The 18,228-nt window shown below is 44.4% G+C and overlaps 1 protein-coding gene across 1 annotated transcript; it reads right to left on the bottom strand.

Moving 5' to 3' along the window:
- Window positions 1-1,600: 1,600 nt before the first annotated feature.
- On the bottom strand, window positions 1,601-16,268 carry DKC1 (dyskerin pseudouridine synthase 1). The gene is made up of 15 exons (XM_080990261.1): window positions 16,145-16,268; window positions 14,294-14,358; window positions 13,731-13,817; window positions 11,603-11,694; window positions 10,545-10,729; window positions 10,348-10,412; window positions 8,900-9,026; window positions 7,903-8,033; window positions 6,690-6,833; window positions 6,084-6,204; window positions 4,544-4,662; window positions 3,923-4,029; window positions 3,492-3,555; window positions 2,633-2,791; window positions 1,601-2,137 (listed from the first exon to the last, which is right to left on the bottom strand). Exons 1-15 carry the CDS (start codon window positions 16,158-16,160, stop codon window positions 2,069-2,071), a joined length of 1,551 nt encoding a protein of 516 aa, XP_080846387.1. The 5' UTR covers window positions 16,161-16,268; the 3' UTR covers window positions 1,601-2,068.
- Window positions 16,269-18,228: the final 1,960 nt, after the last annotated feature.

Below are 18,228 nucleotides of genomic sequence, written 5' to 3'. Positions count from 1 at the left end.
CGTCATGGTAGTAGTGTAAAATTTGGAGAAGGCATATTCCATTTTCAAAAGTGCACCTCCCAGCTCTACATGCTGCACCTGCTAAGCCCCAGCCTTCTACAACAGTTGGAGAATCTCAGGACCATCACATAGTCCTTCAAGGCCTCTTATTTGGTTTCTGAGGACTTCCCAGGCACACCCTTCTTGAATGCTTTCGGCAGCCCAATGAATGTGTCACTGAAGTGGACTAATGCCTGTTGCTTGTTTGGAAGGAGGGTAGTGTGTGGTTTCTGAATAGTCAGAATGTAACCTACTGCCCCAAAAGGTAAGCAGCAGAAGACAATTGTTCTATTCATGCTGGCATCTGGCTCTACCCACCACCGACATGTGCTCCCCGCCCCAGGTTTTCCACAACAGAATACCACCCTTGGGATGAAGAAACACCTGCCTAATATAATACTAGATCACAGTGCCACCCTCTTGGGCTTGCCGATCAGAAGCTCGGCAGTTTGAATGCCCGCGACGGGGTGAGCTCCCACTGCTCTATCCCTAGCAGTTTGAAAGCACGCCAGTGCAAGTAAATTAAATAGGTACTGCTGCGGTGGGAAGGTAAACAGCGTTTCTGTGCGCTCTGGTTTCTGTCATGGTGTTCCGTTGTGCCAGAAGCAGTTAAGTCACACTGGCCCTGACATGGAAAGCTGTCTGCAGACAAATGCCGGCTCCCTTGGCCTGAAAGCCAAGGGATGAGCGCCGCACCCCTTGTCGCCTTTCACTGTCCAGGGGTCCTTTACCCTTTTAACACATCACTACTGCTTCTCCTTCAAGGTTTTGCCTATGTCACTTCACCATTGGACTGTGGCAAAGTCAACATATAATTTCTTTTAAATGGTTGCACTGTGCGTGGAACCCCCACCGCTTGTGAAAAAGCAACATGAAGAACGGCTGGAGCAGTTAACCGCAAGCATAACAAAGAAGTCAAGATAGAACTGGCCCGACTCTCCTCCCACCTTCTGTAGAAGCTTCCACCACCACAAGAAACCAAAAGTAAGAGTTTTGTAATTTTGTAATTTAATAAAAAATTAAGAACCATCCCTCCTTTTAAAATCAACTTTGGTACTCTGGCTAAAAATGGGTGGGGGGGGGGGAAATAAAAGGAAAACAGGGGTGGGAATAGACCACAGCATCTGCCCCCAAATGCGACAGCCACATGCAGAGGTCCCTTGACCTCATGTGCATGTGAGCACAGGGACAGGGGTACAGACTTCCAATCGTTTTCTCAGCCCAGTCAAAAAGCTGGACGGAAGGCTTGATCCCCTATAAAAACTGCATGTGGAATAAAACACTGATCTGGACTATTGCTCTGCTTCAGCATCACTTTTCAACTAGCCCCAAACAGATTAGGAAGCAAGACAATTTTGCTGAATGAAAGACATCTGGGACCAAGGAGAATGTGAGCTTGCAAGGACCAGAAGCAAGTCTTCCAAGACTTTTAGGTGTGATCTCTCCTCCCCCCCCCCCCCAATCAGTATCTGCTTTAAAAAGCAACAGGAGGCCGTATGGTACCCTGAGGGAAAACGTTTGGATTCTGGCTCATTAAGAGAGTCAAAGTAAGCACACGGAGGTCAATACAAAAGCATTATTTTTAAAGTGAAGCATCTGACCACTCACAACAAAACCCCTTTTCACTCCCACCCATAGACAAGCTGGTGCTGCCATTCAGCAGCTCCTGCACATTCAAGCAGAGGGAAAAACAAAGGATGAAGACAGGAGGGGCAAAGGAAGACTCTGCTACTAGTGCCAAAATCAAGGGCTGCCTTGTGTTACCCCCAGAAAAGGAGTCTCACAAGCTCAGGGCAACTCCTCACAGTCACCAAGGCCTGGGTGGCTTTGTGGCCTCCAATTCCTCCAGCTATCCTTAGAACAGGACAGAGGGAGCTTGTCATGCTGCCCCCCCCCCCACAAAAGTACATTAATTTGCACAGCAATCAGGTCAAGTCTCTGCTCAATGATCCAGTCTGCACTTTCATTAAGGCCTTCAGACTCTTTCTTATGCTGGCCCAGGCTGCCTGCTCTGGATGGTTCTTGCTGGTTACTCTGAGCTCTCAGTTTCTTCTTGCTTCTTTTTCTTCTTTTTCTTCTTCACACTTGTGTTACTGCCCTGAGAGGAGAAACAACGAGAGTTCAGAAGAGCCACTCTGTTTTTTGGCTACCTCTCTGGTATTGGGGATGAGTGTTTTTTTCCTGCTGGGAGTAGGTCGCGCAGGAGTTGGGCAACTGTAAGAATGGCGACGGGTCAAAAGTGAAAAGAATCATTGCCTTTGTCACCCCACACAATGGGTTGCAAGAAACTGAATTCATTGCTTGCAGAGGGCTCCCCCTCACTTTCTCCTTCTATCATTCAACCTATCCTTGTCCCTCACCCCAAAGGAATCAAGAGACACATGCAAACTACATAACTAGAAGCTACTGCATCCACGAGTTATCAGAAAGCCACAACTGAAAGTGAGATTCTTCCTAAATGCAAGATAAATGCTGAGCTGTTCACAGCAATTGTCATGCACATATGTGTACAAATCGATTTTTCTTTTAAGTGTGCATATACCACCTGATTCCTTGGCACACAAGCACAGTGGGTTACACAAGGCCTACCTACCATTTCGCTTAGCTCCCTGCCACTCTCAGAAAGCTCCGACTTCCTCTTCTCTTTCTTTTTCTTCTTCGCTTTCTTCATTTCTGCTTGCAGCTCTGGAGAGGCTGGGGGAGAGGAGGCTGCTGCACCGGGTTCCCCATCACTTTCAATCTCCCGCTTCCGCTGAGTGGGAAACAAGACACAGGCTTCAGCCAAGGACAGGGTACTACTATACAGGCTGCTCTATGGGAGCATTGCAAAGGAGCTCATGTTTGGCACCTGCATGTGTCAACAAGAGATAAAGTCAGGGATTTCAAGCCATTCACATGCAGTTACCTGCAGAGCAAGGAGCAAAGTGCACTACTTTAGGGTTTTGATTGTACTGTTAGCTGTGAGAGGATGAAATAAGGCTGCTCACCCAGCACAACATCTCCTCCCTTGACAAAGACTAGGTGGTAACCTGGGCAGAACTGGAGGGGTGCTGGGCAAACTTTTAATAAGACTAGAGATCAGCCTGTTACCTATCTATATGGTCAAGTAGAAAGGAAGAGAGGTGGCAAAAATATTTGCACCCACCCTCCAAGAGTCTTGGCAGGTTTTTCAAACCTCCCTTGCCACACAAAACAGTTTGAATTTGACCAAGCTTCAATGTGAATGCCGGTCACCAGTACTGCTGGCAGCTACAGGTGGCAGCAAACTTTTAATGATCACACCACTTTTAATGATCACCCACAGCTATTCTGGAGATCTTTACCTGCTGTCTTCTCAATGCCACCCTCCAAAAAAACCCCCACACATTCAAAACAATACTAAAATGTAGGCTCTAACAGACACTGCCCAAATAAAAATAAAATGCTGGAATGCAGTCCTGCAGCAAACCAACCTTTGGTGGTCTTTCTGGCTCCTCTTGGGCGACTTCCTCTTTTACCTTTTCCTTTCCAGCAACCCTGGGAGGAAAACAGGAGCTTTATTTGCATCTTTCAGCCACCTGGTGCATTATGTACAATTCTATCCTGTTCCGCCTAACTTTTTATACTAGAATTGGAACATTGGTGTTGGTGATGTTCGGAAAGCTGGTAAACACACCCAAAATGCATGGGGGGCAAGCTGCAGTTTTCCTTATTTCATTTCGCAGGCTGACTCCCTCTAGAGCCATAGAAAGGAGGCTAGAAAGGGATAACTGCCTGCTTCCCCCACCCCAAGGAAATAGCAACCCCTGCCCTGCCTTTTCTAGCACAATGCACTTTGTACACCCCAAACCAGCACACCTTACCCCCCCCCCATACTTAAGGCAATGGGAGCTGCAAACATTACCTATTATAATCCACATAATCTGTCTTCCAGGCCTGGGGAGTTTTCTCATTGGGCTTGCCATGTGTGTCCAACAGGCCTTGCTTGATCATCATCTTCTTCTGAGAAGCCTATGGGGAAATAAGCAGAGGAGACACATGCCACAAGGCAAGGGCATATGCTTTCTTATTGCTGCCATTTCCATAACCCTCAAGGTCACAAGCAGCAATAAAACAAATCTCTCTTGCTCTTATGGGACTTGAGGACCCAACACCCCTTATGTCCTGCCCCTAACAGAGCCATCAGTCTTGGGTGATAGATCTGGGTCATCTTTGCACAGAGTGCTCTTGACATCTACTTTAACATCATTTGGCTCACCAACAGCAAAAGCAACCATTTCAAGTGACCAGAGATTCTACCCGTTTCTGTGGTAGCAAGGTGCGGCCAAGATCTTTGAAAGTGCAGCCAAGTATGTACAATTTGATACAAAGCTGAGGCACCAAGCAAACAGTTCGAACATACGCCCAGTGGGAGGATGCACCTAGTTCCCTGAAAATTCTGTTGCTCCAAGAGCAAGTATCAAGCTGCTCTTCTGAATCTGCTCCCCTGTACAGCCAAATGGCACAGTGCCATCTCAATACTCACTTTTGGGCCAAGTCCCCACTTGCGAGGGTACGTGTCTCTTTCCATGATCACACGCTTGATTTTTGCTACAACTCCATGGTCACAAGTAGAGATCACTGCAGTTGTCATCAAGGCAATAGCTGCAGGAAGAAGAGTACAGGTTGAGCACCCTAAGGAATGACACAGTACAGAACCTGGCTTTGCCCAACACATGCTCTTGCTGTAACCCACCAGAGCAAAAGTTACAACAACATGCCCTGTAGCACCCCTATTTACCACTTAAAGAGGTTATCCCTCTAGAAAGCAGAATGTATGTTTTTGGTGTGAGAAACACATGCACATGAAGTGTGTAAGCAGGACACAGGTTAACACCCACCCACAAGGGTATTTTAATGCCATTTCCCCACATTCTTGCACTCAGATTTTTTTTTGTTTGGAAAAGGCACACCAGAGCACTATGTGATCAGACAGTTTCATTCTTCCTGGTTGAGTCAGAGCCCCATAAAGGTCTCTGACCCTGCTTGTTCCACCCAGGCCCTGCCAGCAGCCAGCCAAGCATCCCCATGCCCCCCAGTAGAACACTGGAAGGCTTAAAGGTGCCTGGAGGCCACTCAACACCAAGACCCAAGAACAGGAATCAAGATGTGGCAGGAAGGGCAGAGCAGCAACACTCAGAGAATGGATAAACTTCATCATCACTTCACATGTGGCCCTGAGCAAGTGCAGGCAGGTGGGGAAGTTGAAGAAAGCTGTTTAAAAGGGGAAGGCAATTTGCAAAATTACTATGTAGTTCCAAACACACTTTGGGAGTCAGCAGGAAAGATGGGCCTCATTTCTCAGTGGGAGAGAGCTAAGCTGCATAGTTGTTCCCACTGTTTCAGAGTCTCACTCACCAAGACACTTTGCTTTTGCCCAATCCAAGGCAGGTGTCCATAATCTGAGGTCACATTTGCAGGACCATTTTTCAAAGCTAGAGTGTGGAGTTGAACAAGCATCTTCTCTCCAACAAAATATGTAATGCTGCCCATTCAATTTTTATTTCATTTCATGAGCACCTTCCTACTGAAAGTACCGAACCCAAAGCAGTGCATAATAGGAGATGTACTAGATCAAAAGAATTACAGTAAGAAAACTATGTTTTGATTTGCCACTAGATGGCACTGTAGTGTCATGTCAAATAGGCAAATTGTCACTGCCACCCATTCCAGTACTGGAAGAAGGAAACTGCATGCACTCCACAATGAAGTGTTGATCCATAATCACCCGCCAATGGAGCCTGATAAAAGGCCAGCAGGCCTGGGGAGAGAAACCTCTGCTGGATATGCTGGAATCTGTGTTGCTAGCTGGAACAAACATTACTGGGCTAGGCAGCCAAGGTCTGAGCTCAGAATGCCTCCTCCTCCTACAACCCACTTCCTTTACACAAAGCACAAAACATGTGTAATCAGGAGTGCCATTTTGGCCCCACAATCGTGGATGCCCAGGGGCCATGGATGCCATGCAGAATGCATGGCCCTGGAACAGAACCTAAGAAGGCAAGTGCCTAGCTGCCAGTTCTCACCTGTGCAGATGGCCTCTCCTTTTGTGGTGATAACAACTATTTCCTGATTGAGTTCGATGCCATCTTCATACCGCAACAGGCCAGGAAGCATGATCTTTGCACCATAGCAAATGGCGTTCACCTGAGCAGAAAATAGTAAAAATTATCATGCTTCAACCAACAGCTATCACTGTAAAATTCTGTTTTTCAGTTTTCAATCCATGTACTCCCAAGTCTTTGGAGTTACACCCACAAAAATTACACCTCCTCACCAAGAGGCTTGCATGGCGTGGTGGTAAGAAAAGCTCCATACCGGACAGCATCCTGCACCATCAATACTGTAACCACCAACAGTGGCATTCACTCCCTTAAGGTACCTGCCCCCACCCCTCCCACCTTTAAACAGCCCTGGAAGCAGAAATTAGGACTAAAGCAGTCAGGCTGCATCCTTTTCTGAAAATTCTTAAAATAAAAGTACTTCTGCAGACAGTGAAACATCATCTTAGAAGGCAGCAATCTAAGAAAACAAGGAATGCCTCTTCTAAGAGACAGTCTGACAAAAAAGTGACATTGTTAAAGCAGTATCGATGGACTGTGGTGCCTTGGCTGTAAGTCCCGGAAACTCACCGCGCTGTCCTTCATAACCAGTCGCTTGTGGGATGTCAGCAGCTTCTCCAGGGGGAAGATCACCCTCCTGAGGTACGTCTCGTCCTTGTTGTTGTCATATTGCCATTGGGCATCCAGCACATCATGCATAGTCACCATGTGGTCCTAGAAGGAGAAACCACCCCAATATATTATATAACTGGGAATACACAAAAGCCAGGGTGTGTTTTTTTACCATCCATCCCAACTACTGCTACTCTGCTGGGCAGCAACTCTTAGTCTCTTAGTTTCCATCACTACAATCTGATCCTGCACTATCTGCAGATGCCAAGCATTTGAGCTAGAACCATCACTGAGCCATAGCTCCTCCCAGCATGCAGGCCACTGCCTAAGGCAAAAGGGCTGGGAGAAAAGAAGATAGTTCCATGTACAAGCTTCATGTCCTGAACACACTGGGAATTGGGGTACACACACAAAGGCAAGTGTTAGCACAGACAAAAACAAAAGAGTGAATAGTGAAGAGCCACAAGTTAAAGCAACCGCCTCATCTTGGTGCTCTTCCTATGTTTTTGGCTAAAATTCTCACCAGCCCCAGCCAACAAGGAATGGTCAGGGATGATGAGAGCTGCAGTCTAATATATGCATTGAAGACACCAGATTGGGAAAGACAGCATTAATGCCTCTCCTGTGCAATTCCATACAGCTATTTAAGTTTGACCATTCATAAATTCTACAGCATTCTCTTCACATAGCCTAAAGCTCTTTCCCCATGTGGAAGATGTCATCAGCAACGCTAGCCTGCTCTGCAGAACTCTGTAGAAATCACATGCAGGGAAAGGTTTGGACTACTGAGCGGTTGTTTGTTCCCCACTCTAGAGAACTGCAGAGAGCAGAACTACACAAGAGGACTGAATATGAGTTGGAAGCCAAGTTTCTGCGGAGCTGACATGGGCACAGCAAACATCAAGTTATCAAAGTTCCAGAAACACTAGTTTTATTCACCTGTAACGAACAGTCAATAATGGATTCTGTGTAATTAGTCTCATAGGGGCCATGGGTAATTTTTGTGGGTTGGGGTAGAGAAGTGGCAGAAACAAAGCTTCCTGCCTTTGACATCTCCCAACTACTCACTGTCCCAAAGTTTAATTACCAGAACAGGGGAGTTAGCCCTGTACTGAACTCAACACTTTGGGTAGTGACAATCATGTGCTCTGACGTATACCCTGCAACGTACCTTCTCTCCCATGACCCCGGATCGCACTCGCCGGAGCTCCTGCATCTGACCTCCAACTCCCAGCAACAAGCCCAGGTGCACACACAATGTCCGGATATAGGTCCCAGCTTCACAGCTCACCCAGAAGATACCTGAGAACAGGGCAGAGTCAAAGCAGATGTGTGAGTTATGGAGTTCTGTTGACTTAAAGAGTTCAAGCAGAAAGCATCCATGAGCCATCAGTATTGGGTGATAGATGTAAGTCATCTTTGCACTGTGTGCTATGCGATCTGTTTTACATCATTTGGCTCAGAAAACACCTCCAACCAGGGGTTGCTAACCTATGGCCTTCCAGATGTTGCTGCGTTACAACTCCCATTGTACCTGAACATCAACCATGCTGGCTGCGGCTATTGGGAACTGTAGTTCAGGAACAACTGGAGGACCACAAGTTAGCCACCCACGCTTTAAACATCCTAAGAAAACACAAGACTTCAAACTGGTCAAGGAAGTGATCTAGTCACCCAGAGCAGTGTATAAAAAATGAGAGAAGAAAGGCTGGAGAGGCTTAGGAAGTAACCTAGAAAGGGTCTCCATGTGTGGGGGGGGGGGGAGGGATCACTTTTTCAATTTCTCAAAGCTCAGCTTCTGCTTTGCAGATGTGATTTGAGCATAAGCTCATGATTTAAGGCACATTAACTTGTGGCCCTTCAGATGCTGGTGCACTCTTCAATCAGCAGCAGCTAGCATGGCTAATGGTGGGGGATGAAGAGAACTATAGTCCAACAGTATCTGGAGTGTCCCTGGTTCCCAACCACAGCTCTTCAAGGAGTGCATTAAAGGAAAACCAGTCATACTGCACAGTGGTGGAGCTTCATGTTCCGGTACCGGGGGGCGGAGAGCAGGTGGGGGCGATGGCACCCCACTGGAATAACGCTGCCGGGGGCGGTGCACTGCCCCCGCTCCCCTCTTCCTCCACCAGTGATACTGCAGACCTCATACAAAACAGTTTCATTACCCAATCTTCTTTCTGGATCATATTCTACCAATTTGCTCTCATAGATTGTTCGGACTCTCAGTTGCCTCTTCACTGCAGCAATGAGTGGGGGCCGCTGGAAGAGGGCACCAGTCAGTGTTTCTATTGCCTGCAGAAGGAAGCAGATCAGATACCACTTTAAAATACTTGTGCCCTTGTGGTAATACATGATTGACACATGCAAGGAAGGACGAAATTTCAGGTGTTTTCCCCAAACACACCAAGCTCTATTTTATCAATTGCATTCACCAAGTAAATTTAACTTTGGTTTGGTACGATGTGGTCTTAAGGTTATGGTAATGCAAAACCATGAGTTGGCAAAACATCTGGCTAAATCAAGGCAAGCAGGGAGCTGTACTCATCAACTAGCTTGATCATTAGTCACCAAGGTTACCAAAGAACAAAATGAACTCCAATTGCTACCTGCAGTGCTGAGCAATGGTACACTCTGCTTCACAAGTATGCACACAATGTTCCTGGGAAATTCCAATTGATCTTTGAAGAAACCACCACCATGCAGGCAGCTCAACTTCTTTAAAGTGGCTATGAACCTGCTCCCAGATCATAGAGACCACTAAATCAATATTTGTTGTTGTTGTCCCCCACCCCCAGGCATCTCTAGTAATGACAAGGGTGGCTTCAATACCATGCGGCTATAGGCAGTCAGAGCTGTCATTAATCTTAGAAAACCAAGGCCCAAATAAAAGGAGCCTCAGTTCTGCTTGCTCTATGTCTACGCTGCAGGCAGCTGGAAGCTACACAGCACCAAGAACCTAGAACAGGAATCCTGATGTTGCAGGAAGGATAGAACAGCACCACTCAGAGAATGGATAAAACAGCATCATCACTCTGCCCTTCCCATACATCTTAACAGTTTTCAAGGGACACAGAACTACAGTCCAAAGTATGCTTCCCATAACAAACAGGATAGACTGAGACTGGCAATTTGAGCTGATTCACAACAAAGAGAAACATTCCAAAGATTATAAGCCAAAAAAGTATGTGTTCATTTTCAAATATTTATATCCTGCCTTTTTTCCATCATGGAACCCAGAACAGCATACCTGTGGTTCCTAGAAATGTATCTACCCAGCAGAAAGTGAAACAAGTGGCAATTTGCTTTGTGCTGCCACTTTTGGTCTGAAGAAACAGTCAATTACTCTTGAAAATTGAAACTTACTCTGATTTGTTTTTGCATCTAATTTTTGTTTGTGATTATTTTAACAGTGATTTATTGTGGCATTTTAAACAATATTCATGCCTGTTGCATGCTACCCAGATATCCATGTGAAGAAATAGTTGGTCTTATCATAACCCCTACAGCTAAATTTAATTTGGGAAAAGTTTCTACTGCCATCATTCACACTGATGTTCATGACTACACACACACACACACACACCTCAAATTTTCCTGCCTAGCAGAGACTTACCCTTGACAGCTGAACCTCACTCTCGATTGCATTGTGCAGCCGAACGATTCCCACATACTCTTTGCCTGGAAGACGACAGAAGAGTAGTCAGGAGAGGCCACTTTAATTTACTTTTTTCACCATACCGGTGATTGTGCTGTTTCTATGTCTAGCAATACACTTCTAGGCTTGATAAAGAGACAAAGCAGATGGTATACCTGCACTCTGTTGAGACTTGACCAAGCGTGTTGCTCGCTCAATGCATACAATCAGGCACCCAGTCACTTTGGGGTCCAATGTGCCACTATGCCCTGTCTTCTCAACACGTAGGATGCGGCGGATCCAGGCAACCACTTCGTGGGAAGAAGGGTTAGAAGGTTTGTCCAGATTGATGAAGCCCGTCCTGGAAGAGAACCACAGGGACTGTTAACAATAATCTATATAGGTGTGGACTCTGCTTGCTCTTCAAAGAACAAACCTGAACTAGGACCCAAATCTACCTTAAAACAAGACATATTAATAACCTAAATTTTGAGATTAGCATTACCAGCAACTAGGGATTTCAAGCAGGATACAGTGTCCATGGCAATACTGAATTGTGGTGCTAATTTTGTGCTTGATATTTATGCCACTTTTTTTTGGCATACAGTTGTAGTAACACAGCCTCAACTCTTTTTTACCTACCCTCCTCCCAGTTTGCTAACTAGCAAACAGTTTGTGACTAACAATTTTTAGATTATGAATTACATGGCACAGTAAAAGTTAAGAGACATTGTGCCAAACAAAAGCATTCATGGATAGAACAAAGAAACTACGGTAACTGGCAGGTATTAAGTAAGAATAAAAAACCCTCCAAAACATATAGTAGGGTCAACAGAATATCCAGCACCCCAAACTCTGCAGCTGTGATACAAAGCAATATGTAAGGGCCAATGTATGCAAGTCACTATACAGGTGGCAATCATTTCAGGCGCGTCCAAATGGTGTGCAATTGCCAACATGCAGATCCTTTTGAACCTGGAAAGGGAAGAACGGGGTCAAAACAAGTTGCACTTATGTGCACTCGGCCGACGTGCATGGAGGACGGTAATGGTTGTCACCTCTAGAGAAAATCCTGGAAGAGTTAAAGTGGGCAGTGGAGCCCCATCCAAAACTTGTGTTCATCTAAGCTTCATTTGTGCCTTTCCCAAGTGTTTAATAACTAACCCACCTCCCCCAGATTACAGAAGGAACACCATGTGGGGGAAATCTACTCTTAAGCTCTATCTCGCCTTACCTTACATATTCGGCAATCTCTCTTTTTAAGGGATTACAACCAGAAGGAAGGGGTGTGTAGTGTGCTGTCCTCACATTCAGCTTGTCAAAGTTCTACAAAAATCCAAAGCAAGCAAGAATTAATGAACAATTAATGCTGTGGAGTTCTTAGGTTGGAGCCAAATCTCAATGTCTTAAAACTCATTGGAACTATTTGATATAAAACAAGTTGCTCGGCTGATTAAAAATCATATAACTGGTTAAGATTTGCTCTCAAAAAGGAAAATCAATCCTCCTTTAGATGGAGATTGAATGAAGACATATTAGATGATAAAATGTTTTTGGAAAAAGCAAAAAAGGTTCTGGGAGACTATTTTGATTTGAATCTGGTTACCAGGCAGCATGTAGTGTGGGATGCTAGTAAGGCAATGATGAGGGGACTGTTTGTCCAACAAAATGCAACTCAAAAGAAATTAAAAGGAAAAAAAGGAAAAGAGAAATTTTGGGTGCAATATTAGAAAAAGAATTAGTTAAAAAACCAAAGAAAGAATCAGTTAAAAAAGCAATCAAATTATTACAAATACAATATTCAATTATTATTAATGAAGAAATAGTGTGGAAAATTAAGAGAGTGAAGCAGAAACATTTTGAATATGCCAATAAGTCAGGAAAACTGCTGGCATGGCAAATGAGGAAAAATGAACAAATATATATATAAATAGGGAAGCTTTTAATGTTTGATGTATCACAGTATTTTAATATTCTTTTGGAAGCCGCCCAGAGTGGCTGGGGAAGCCCAGGCAGATGGGCGGGGTATAAATAATAAATTATTATTATTATTATTGAAGTTGAAGGGAAAATTTACAGACAAAAAGGAAATAAGAGAAGCCTTTGTTACATATTTTACCTACTTATGATAAATCAATATTTAAAAAACAGTAACTTACCAAAAATAAAAGAAGAAAAACTCAGACTTTTACAAAACCAAATAACAGTGCAGGAAGTGTCAGAAGCAATAAACTAAGCAAAAACAAGTAAATCTCCAGGACTGAGTGTACTCTCAGCAAAGTATTATAAAAAATTGGGTGAACAGCTTGTGATTCCCATAAAAGACACCATGAATTAGATCTTAAGATCAGGTGAAATCTCAGAGACATGGAAAGAAACATATATAACATGAATTCCAAAGCAAGATTTGGATTTAACCCTAGTAAAAAATTATAGACCTATTTCATTATTAAACAATGATTATAATTTTTTTGCATACATATTAGCTAATAGAATGAAAAAAGTCCTGCAAGAATATATTCATCAAGATCGAACAGGGTTTTTACCAGACAAATTAAAGATAACATCAGGAGTATCTTAAATATAATAGAATTTCTTGAATTAAGAAATGAAAAACAAACTGCCTTAATGTTTATAAATGTGGAAAAAGCATTTGATAACGTCTCATGGGATTTCATGAAAAAAATTCTTGAAGAAATGAATTTTGGAGAAAAACTGATAAGGGGAGTCCAAGCTGTTTACTCAGACCATAATGCTGTTGATTTTTATTCAGGTGATAACAAATCAATATACAATACAAAAGGGAACCAGACATGGTTGCCCCCTATCACCGCTTCTGTTCGTTATGGTCCCAGAGGTATTAGCAAGGAATATAAGAGCTGATAAAGATGTTGTAGGAATAAAAACAGGTAAAAATGAATTTAAACTGAAAGCATTTGCTGATGATTTAGTAATTACAGTAGAAGACCCAATAATTCTCTCCTTAAAGTTATAGAAAAGATCCAAGAATTTGGGCAGGTGGCAGGATTTAAACTTAATAAAAACAAGACCAAATTATTAGTTAAGAACTTAAAAGAATCAGAGAAGAAAGACTTGTCCCAATCCATAAACATAGAGATTCATAAAAAGGTGAAATATGATTATCAATTAAGAATCTTAATATTTATAAAGATAAATATAAAAGATAAAAAACCCTCAGCCACAAAAATTTCACAACATTTCTTTTTGCCAGTAAATTAAATGGAATTTTGAGAGTTAATTATACTGTAAATTAGTTGCTTTAGTTAAATTTAATTATATCGTAAGCTTTATATAGAACACTAATAATTAAATATGTAGTTCATTTGCATAATTCTGTTTACCTTGAGAAGTAAAGGCCATTGTGATGTGTCCAGTTGAGCCACTCTGGATTCAGGCTTGATAAAGAATTCTTCAGAATACTGTATATCCTAGGAACAATCAAATAGGCAAATTAGCAACTATAACCACCAATGAAGAATGCTGGCCACCATGTTCCTTTACTCATCAAGAATATTCTCTAGTCTAGACATAAAGAGCAAATAACTAGAACTGCACTCTTCATGCTGCTGTTTTTCCTCATCATGCAACAATTTTTATCTATAAGGGGACTTCTACAAAGAGAGAAATGCTATCACTATTAGCTCCTGCCCAGAATGCATGCCTCTAGACAATCAATTGCCCTCATCAATTATCAGCCAAAGTTATAACTACAGTGCTGAAAAGGAGAGGGAAAGTTTGCACACCCCTGGGAACAGCATATTCCCAGGAAGTAGATGGTGTGAACTGTGGTCCAGCAACATCTGCAAAGCACCATGTAGGCTACAAGGGTGCAGAGAGGTTTAAAAGTTCTTGCCCTAAATAGAATTCTAGTATGGAAATTAAGCAATATCACAAAGCAACTCACAGCAACATCTTCCTCTACCAGATATTTCTGTTCTTTCTTTTTCTTGTGCTTCTTAGAGACAAAGCCTACAGAAAGACAAAAAAATAAAAACAATACTACAAATAAATGGAACTAGAAGTAAACTTGGCATTGTTCACCCACCTAAAATTAGTAATCTGATTTCAAATTTTAGATCAGATAGGAAACTTATGACCTGGAGTCCAAATGCAACCCTCCAGCCTCTCCATCTAGCTCTCTGAACTCTTCCCAGGCCATACATACTCCCCAACCCACAGCCTTGCTTTGTGCTTTTGCCTGTCTGGAACCCATTCTTGAACTTGGCTCATGCTTCTTTCTTGCACTGCATAGAGCAGAGTGTGAAGAAACTAGCTTACTGTACAAATTTGCATTTAATCCTTTGCCTCCTTTTGCCTCTGGCCCCACCTACCACTGGCACATGGCACCTAGAAAGGAATAGGGCCCTGGCATGAAAACGGTTGTAAGAGTTTACAGTACAGTACAAGATTCCTTATATATGGCGCTATTACAGTTAACACCATTATTCTAGGTTTGCAAGAGAATCGTTGCCAGGTGCTGCAAATAACAAGCACTCCAACCTATGAGAAACCAAGAGCGTGCTGTGGGTGACCAAAGAAACCTGCAAGAGAGGTACTGGAGGAAACAGTTGCATGGGATAAATTGGCTGCAGTCAATGCTCATACAAGCCACCCACGTGGGCAAGCGCATTAGTGCCTTAAGTGGGCAAACTGGAAAGCAATAGCCCGTTTCCTCGAAATGCAATTTTTCCTGCAGCCATGGAATATCGATAGTTCCTGCGAATTTGCCCCCCCCCCAAGGAAACATTGTGAAACATTGAACACGTTACGATCGGCTCCAAGGTGGGAGAACAGCAACCTCTCCCTCGCCCCACCGGCGCTGAGATGCGGACATCCACGGCAAAATGCGGTTTTTGCCCCATGCACCCTTACCTGGCGGCAAAGTTTCCCCAACACCCTCCTCCCCAAAAAGAAAGACGGAGGCGCACGAGCGGAGACAGGAGTTAGAGAAGGAGGAAACAACAGAGTTGGAGGGACATGATAACAGATTTGGTTGGCATGCATATCTTTGGTATGGAAAAGGTAAAGTACATAAAGGGTTCTATAATCACATAATTAAAAAATCACTGATGAAAGAGTGTGGAAAATATAAATATTTATTAGAACCCAAAACCCCATGGTGGCTATCCCCTATTGAAGCATCATCACTTAAGGAGGTTGGCCAACATACAGAGATTTATTAACATAACAAGAAGGGAAGTGGAAATTGAAGGAATATGAGGACTTAAAGGAGCATGTTCAGACTTGGCTGCACCATGGAGTAAAAACGGGTTTTGTCCCATGCACCCTTACCCGGCGGCAAAGTTTCCCCAACAGCCTCCTCCCCAAAAAGAAAGACGGAGGCGAGGGCCAATCTCGCTTTGTGGAATCGCTCACCCCCACCCCCCCAAAACCCCACTACATCCGAGCATGCAGAGTCGTTTCTAAACACTGTACAAGTAGCCACGTGCTTCGCCACGATCGGACTCAGGACAGGGCTGAGAAAGCTAAACACTACCCTCCGCTAAATCTGTGAACTTCAGCAACTCTTCCTACGCCCCCATTTCCCCCCCCTTAAAAAAAAAAGCAGTTGATTCCCGTTCTTCCCCGGAGGCGATCCTCTCCGCGACCCGAAAGAAGCGCGATCCCTTCTCAGGTTACAGGAGGCCCCACTGCGCCCGCATGGAGGGCACCCGAAAAGGTCAGATCCACGCCCGAAGCTCGCCTCAGGTCCGGAGAAGACAGCCCTGACCCCGAGCGCACGCCGCGCACCCACCTGGACCGTCCGCCATCTTGCCCTCGCCACGCGCTGCCTCTGAGACACGCGCGCACCTCGCCTCCCGCCAGCGAAAAAGGGATCCCCTCGCCCACTTCCGCTCCCTGTCCCGACAAGCAGCGCGGCGCGGCGCGCGGGAAAAGAGAGACCGAGCGGCGATTGGGTGAGCAGGGAGCTGGTGGGCGGGGCGGGCGGGTGCACCATAGAGGGCAGGAAAGCCCTAGAGAGGCTAGGTGCCTTCAGTCCCCCTCCCCTCCGAGAGGCGGGTTTTTAAACAGAGCCGGAGTTCAGGCTATGAAGGGACTCCAACTCCCAGCAGCCCCCAGCCAGCGAGCCAGGGAAGGTGGGAGCTGGAGTCCAAGAGGCAGAGGCGGTTTTTTTTGTAAATTACCCAGCGGCACCCAGCAGGTTTTGCACGAGCCAGATGGCAATAAAACCCCGCTGGGGGAGGTGCAGGGCTGTACAGAAAGTGGGGATCTCGTGGAAACAAGGCTCAGGCGGCTTGGCCAAGTGGATAATGGGGGGGGGGGGGTGATCCTAGGTGTGTAACCAGGATTGTGTGTTGAGCACGTGGGCAAATTACACCTGCCAGGCATATCTAGTATTATGAAAATTTCTGGAAATCTCTCACGCTTCCACACATTTTTTATGGTATTTCGGCCAGTCCTCATAAAGGTGTCCTAATAAAGATGTTTGATTTTGAAAATGATAGACCAACATATTAGGGTGGGACATCTGGATGAAAAAGAAACAGCAAATCAAGAGACTTCTTCCAACTGAGCATTTATTCTCCCATTACAGCCTGGAAATCCAAACCATCCAGCAACACATAGTGATCAGATGTGGAGAAGCAAAGTAATCACACCATATCTGTCAATGTTTCCCTTTATCTAAAGGAAATTCCCTTATTCCGAATAGGATTCCTCGCAAGAAAAGGGAAAAGTTGACAGCTATGACTTATACTACGTTTTAACACCACTTGCATGCCATAAGGCTTAAACGGCAAATAATTTTTTAAAATATTAGTCTACTATAAAATCAAAAAGCCTCCAGGCATGCTGGCCACATGACCCAGAAAGCGGCCTGAAAAGGAAGATGAGTGCTGCACCCCATAGTCACCCTTGACTGAACTTAACCGTCCAGGGGTCCTTTACCATTACCTTTTACTTCTACTGTTTTTAAAAACTCTTTCTAGCTGTTTTAAATGTTTGTAAGTTGCCTTGATGCACATGTTTGTTATAGGAAAATCCTTGGGCTCACTTGGATTACCAAACAAAGACACCAGCCAGGAATATAGGAGCAAAACAGCAGCCAATAGGCCTGGTCTTCATTCAAATAACTGTTGCAACAGGACTTCCACCCACCACATGGGAGAATGGGGAAGAAGCAGAGAACAAAGAGTGGCTCCCACTTTTATCAGTTTTACAAAGATACCCACAACACCCCTAAAATTACATCATGCATATATCACAAATACATCACGTGTTGGAAGGGTCTGGCGACAGAAACTTGAGCATCAGGGCTTGCCCCTCCCTTACCTTGACCTCCACCAAACACAAGAGATGTCCCTTTTCCCCAGCTAAGTTAATCACAGCCTTTTGTCTTGATCTGGGTTTGCTATTGTTTCTGGAATGGCTACCTGCAAGACGGAGCTGTTTTGCCTGGCCTTCGGCATGGACTCACTCTGATCCCATATATGGGATTTCGCATGGAAATTTCCCATGTAGGACCAGCATGAATAGCTGGCTCGGGTGAATATCTGATGTTTCCTCCCTTTATGGTCTTGATTTATGGGCTACACTAAAATGAGGCTGTATTTTAAGTTGTATTTTAATTAACTCTTTTCTATTACATTTTATTGTAATTTATATTTGTTGTTAGCCGTGGGGAGGACGGGGTATAAATAAAAAAATATTATTATTATTATTACCTGTCTGGCACTCAGGTATCAGGATGCCAGAGATTATCACTCAGGCAGAGGGGCTGCTGAGTACCTGAGCTCACGCTTTATGGGTTATGGCTGCCCTCACTCATGACCCAAACTCCCTCCTTGGTAGCCATTTCCTTCCTGAACAGAACATTGG

The sequence above is a fragment of the Podarcis pityusensis genome, assembly GCF_964106645.2.
Source record: "Podarcis pityusensis genome assembly, chromosome: Z".
Classification (NCBI taxonomy): domain Eukaryota; kingdom Metazoa; phylum Chordata; class Lepidosauria; order Squamata; family Lacertidae; genus Podarcis; species Podarcis pityusensis.
This window is presented reverse-complemented; position numbering and strand designations above follow the sequence as displayed.

Bases quoted from the DNA above. Each gene is read 5' to 3' on its own strand.
- DKC1 (XM_080990261.1), bottom strand. The intron at 8,034-8,899 runs GTAATGAAACTG...CCCTGTTCTCAG, and splicing joins TGATCCAGAAAGAAGATTGG to GTATCTTCTGGGTGAGCTGT. The intron at 2,138-2,632 runs GTAGGTAGGCCT...TTCTCCTCTCAG, and splicing joins GCAGGGAGCTAAGCGAAATG to GGCAGTAACACAAGTGTGAA.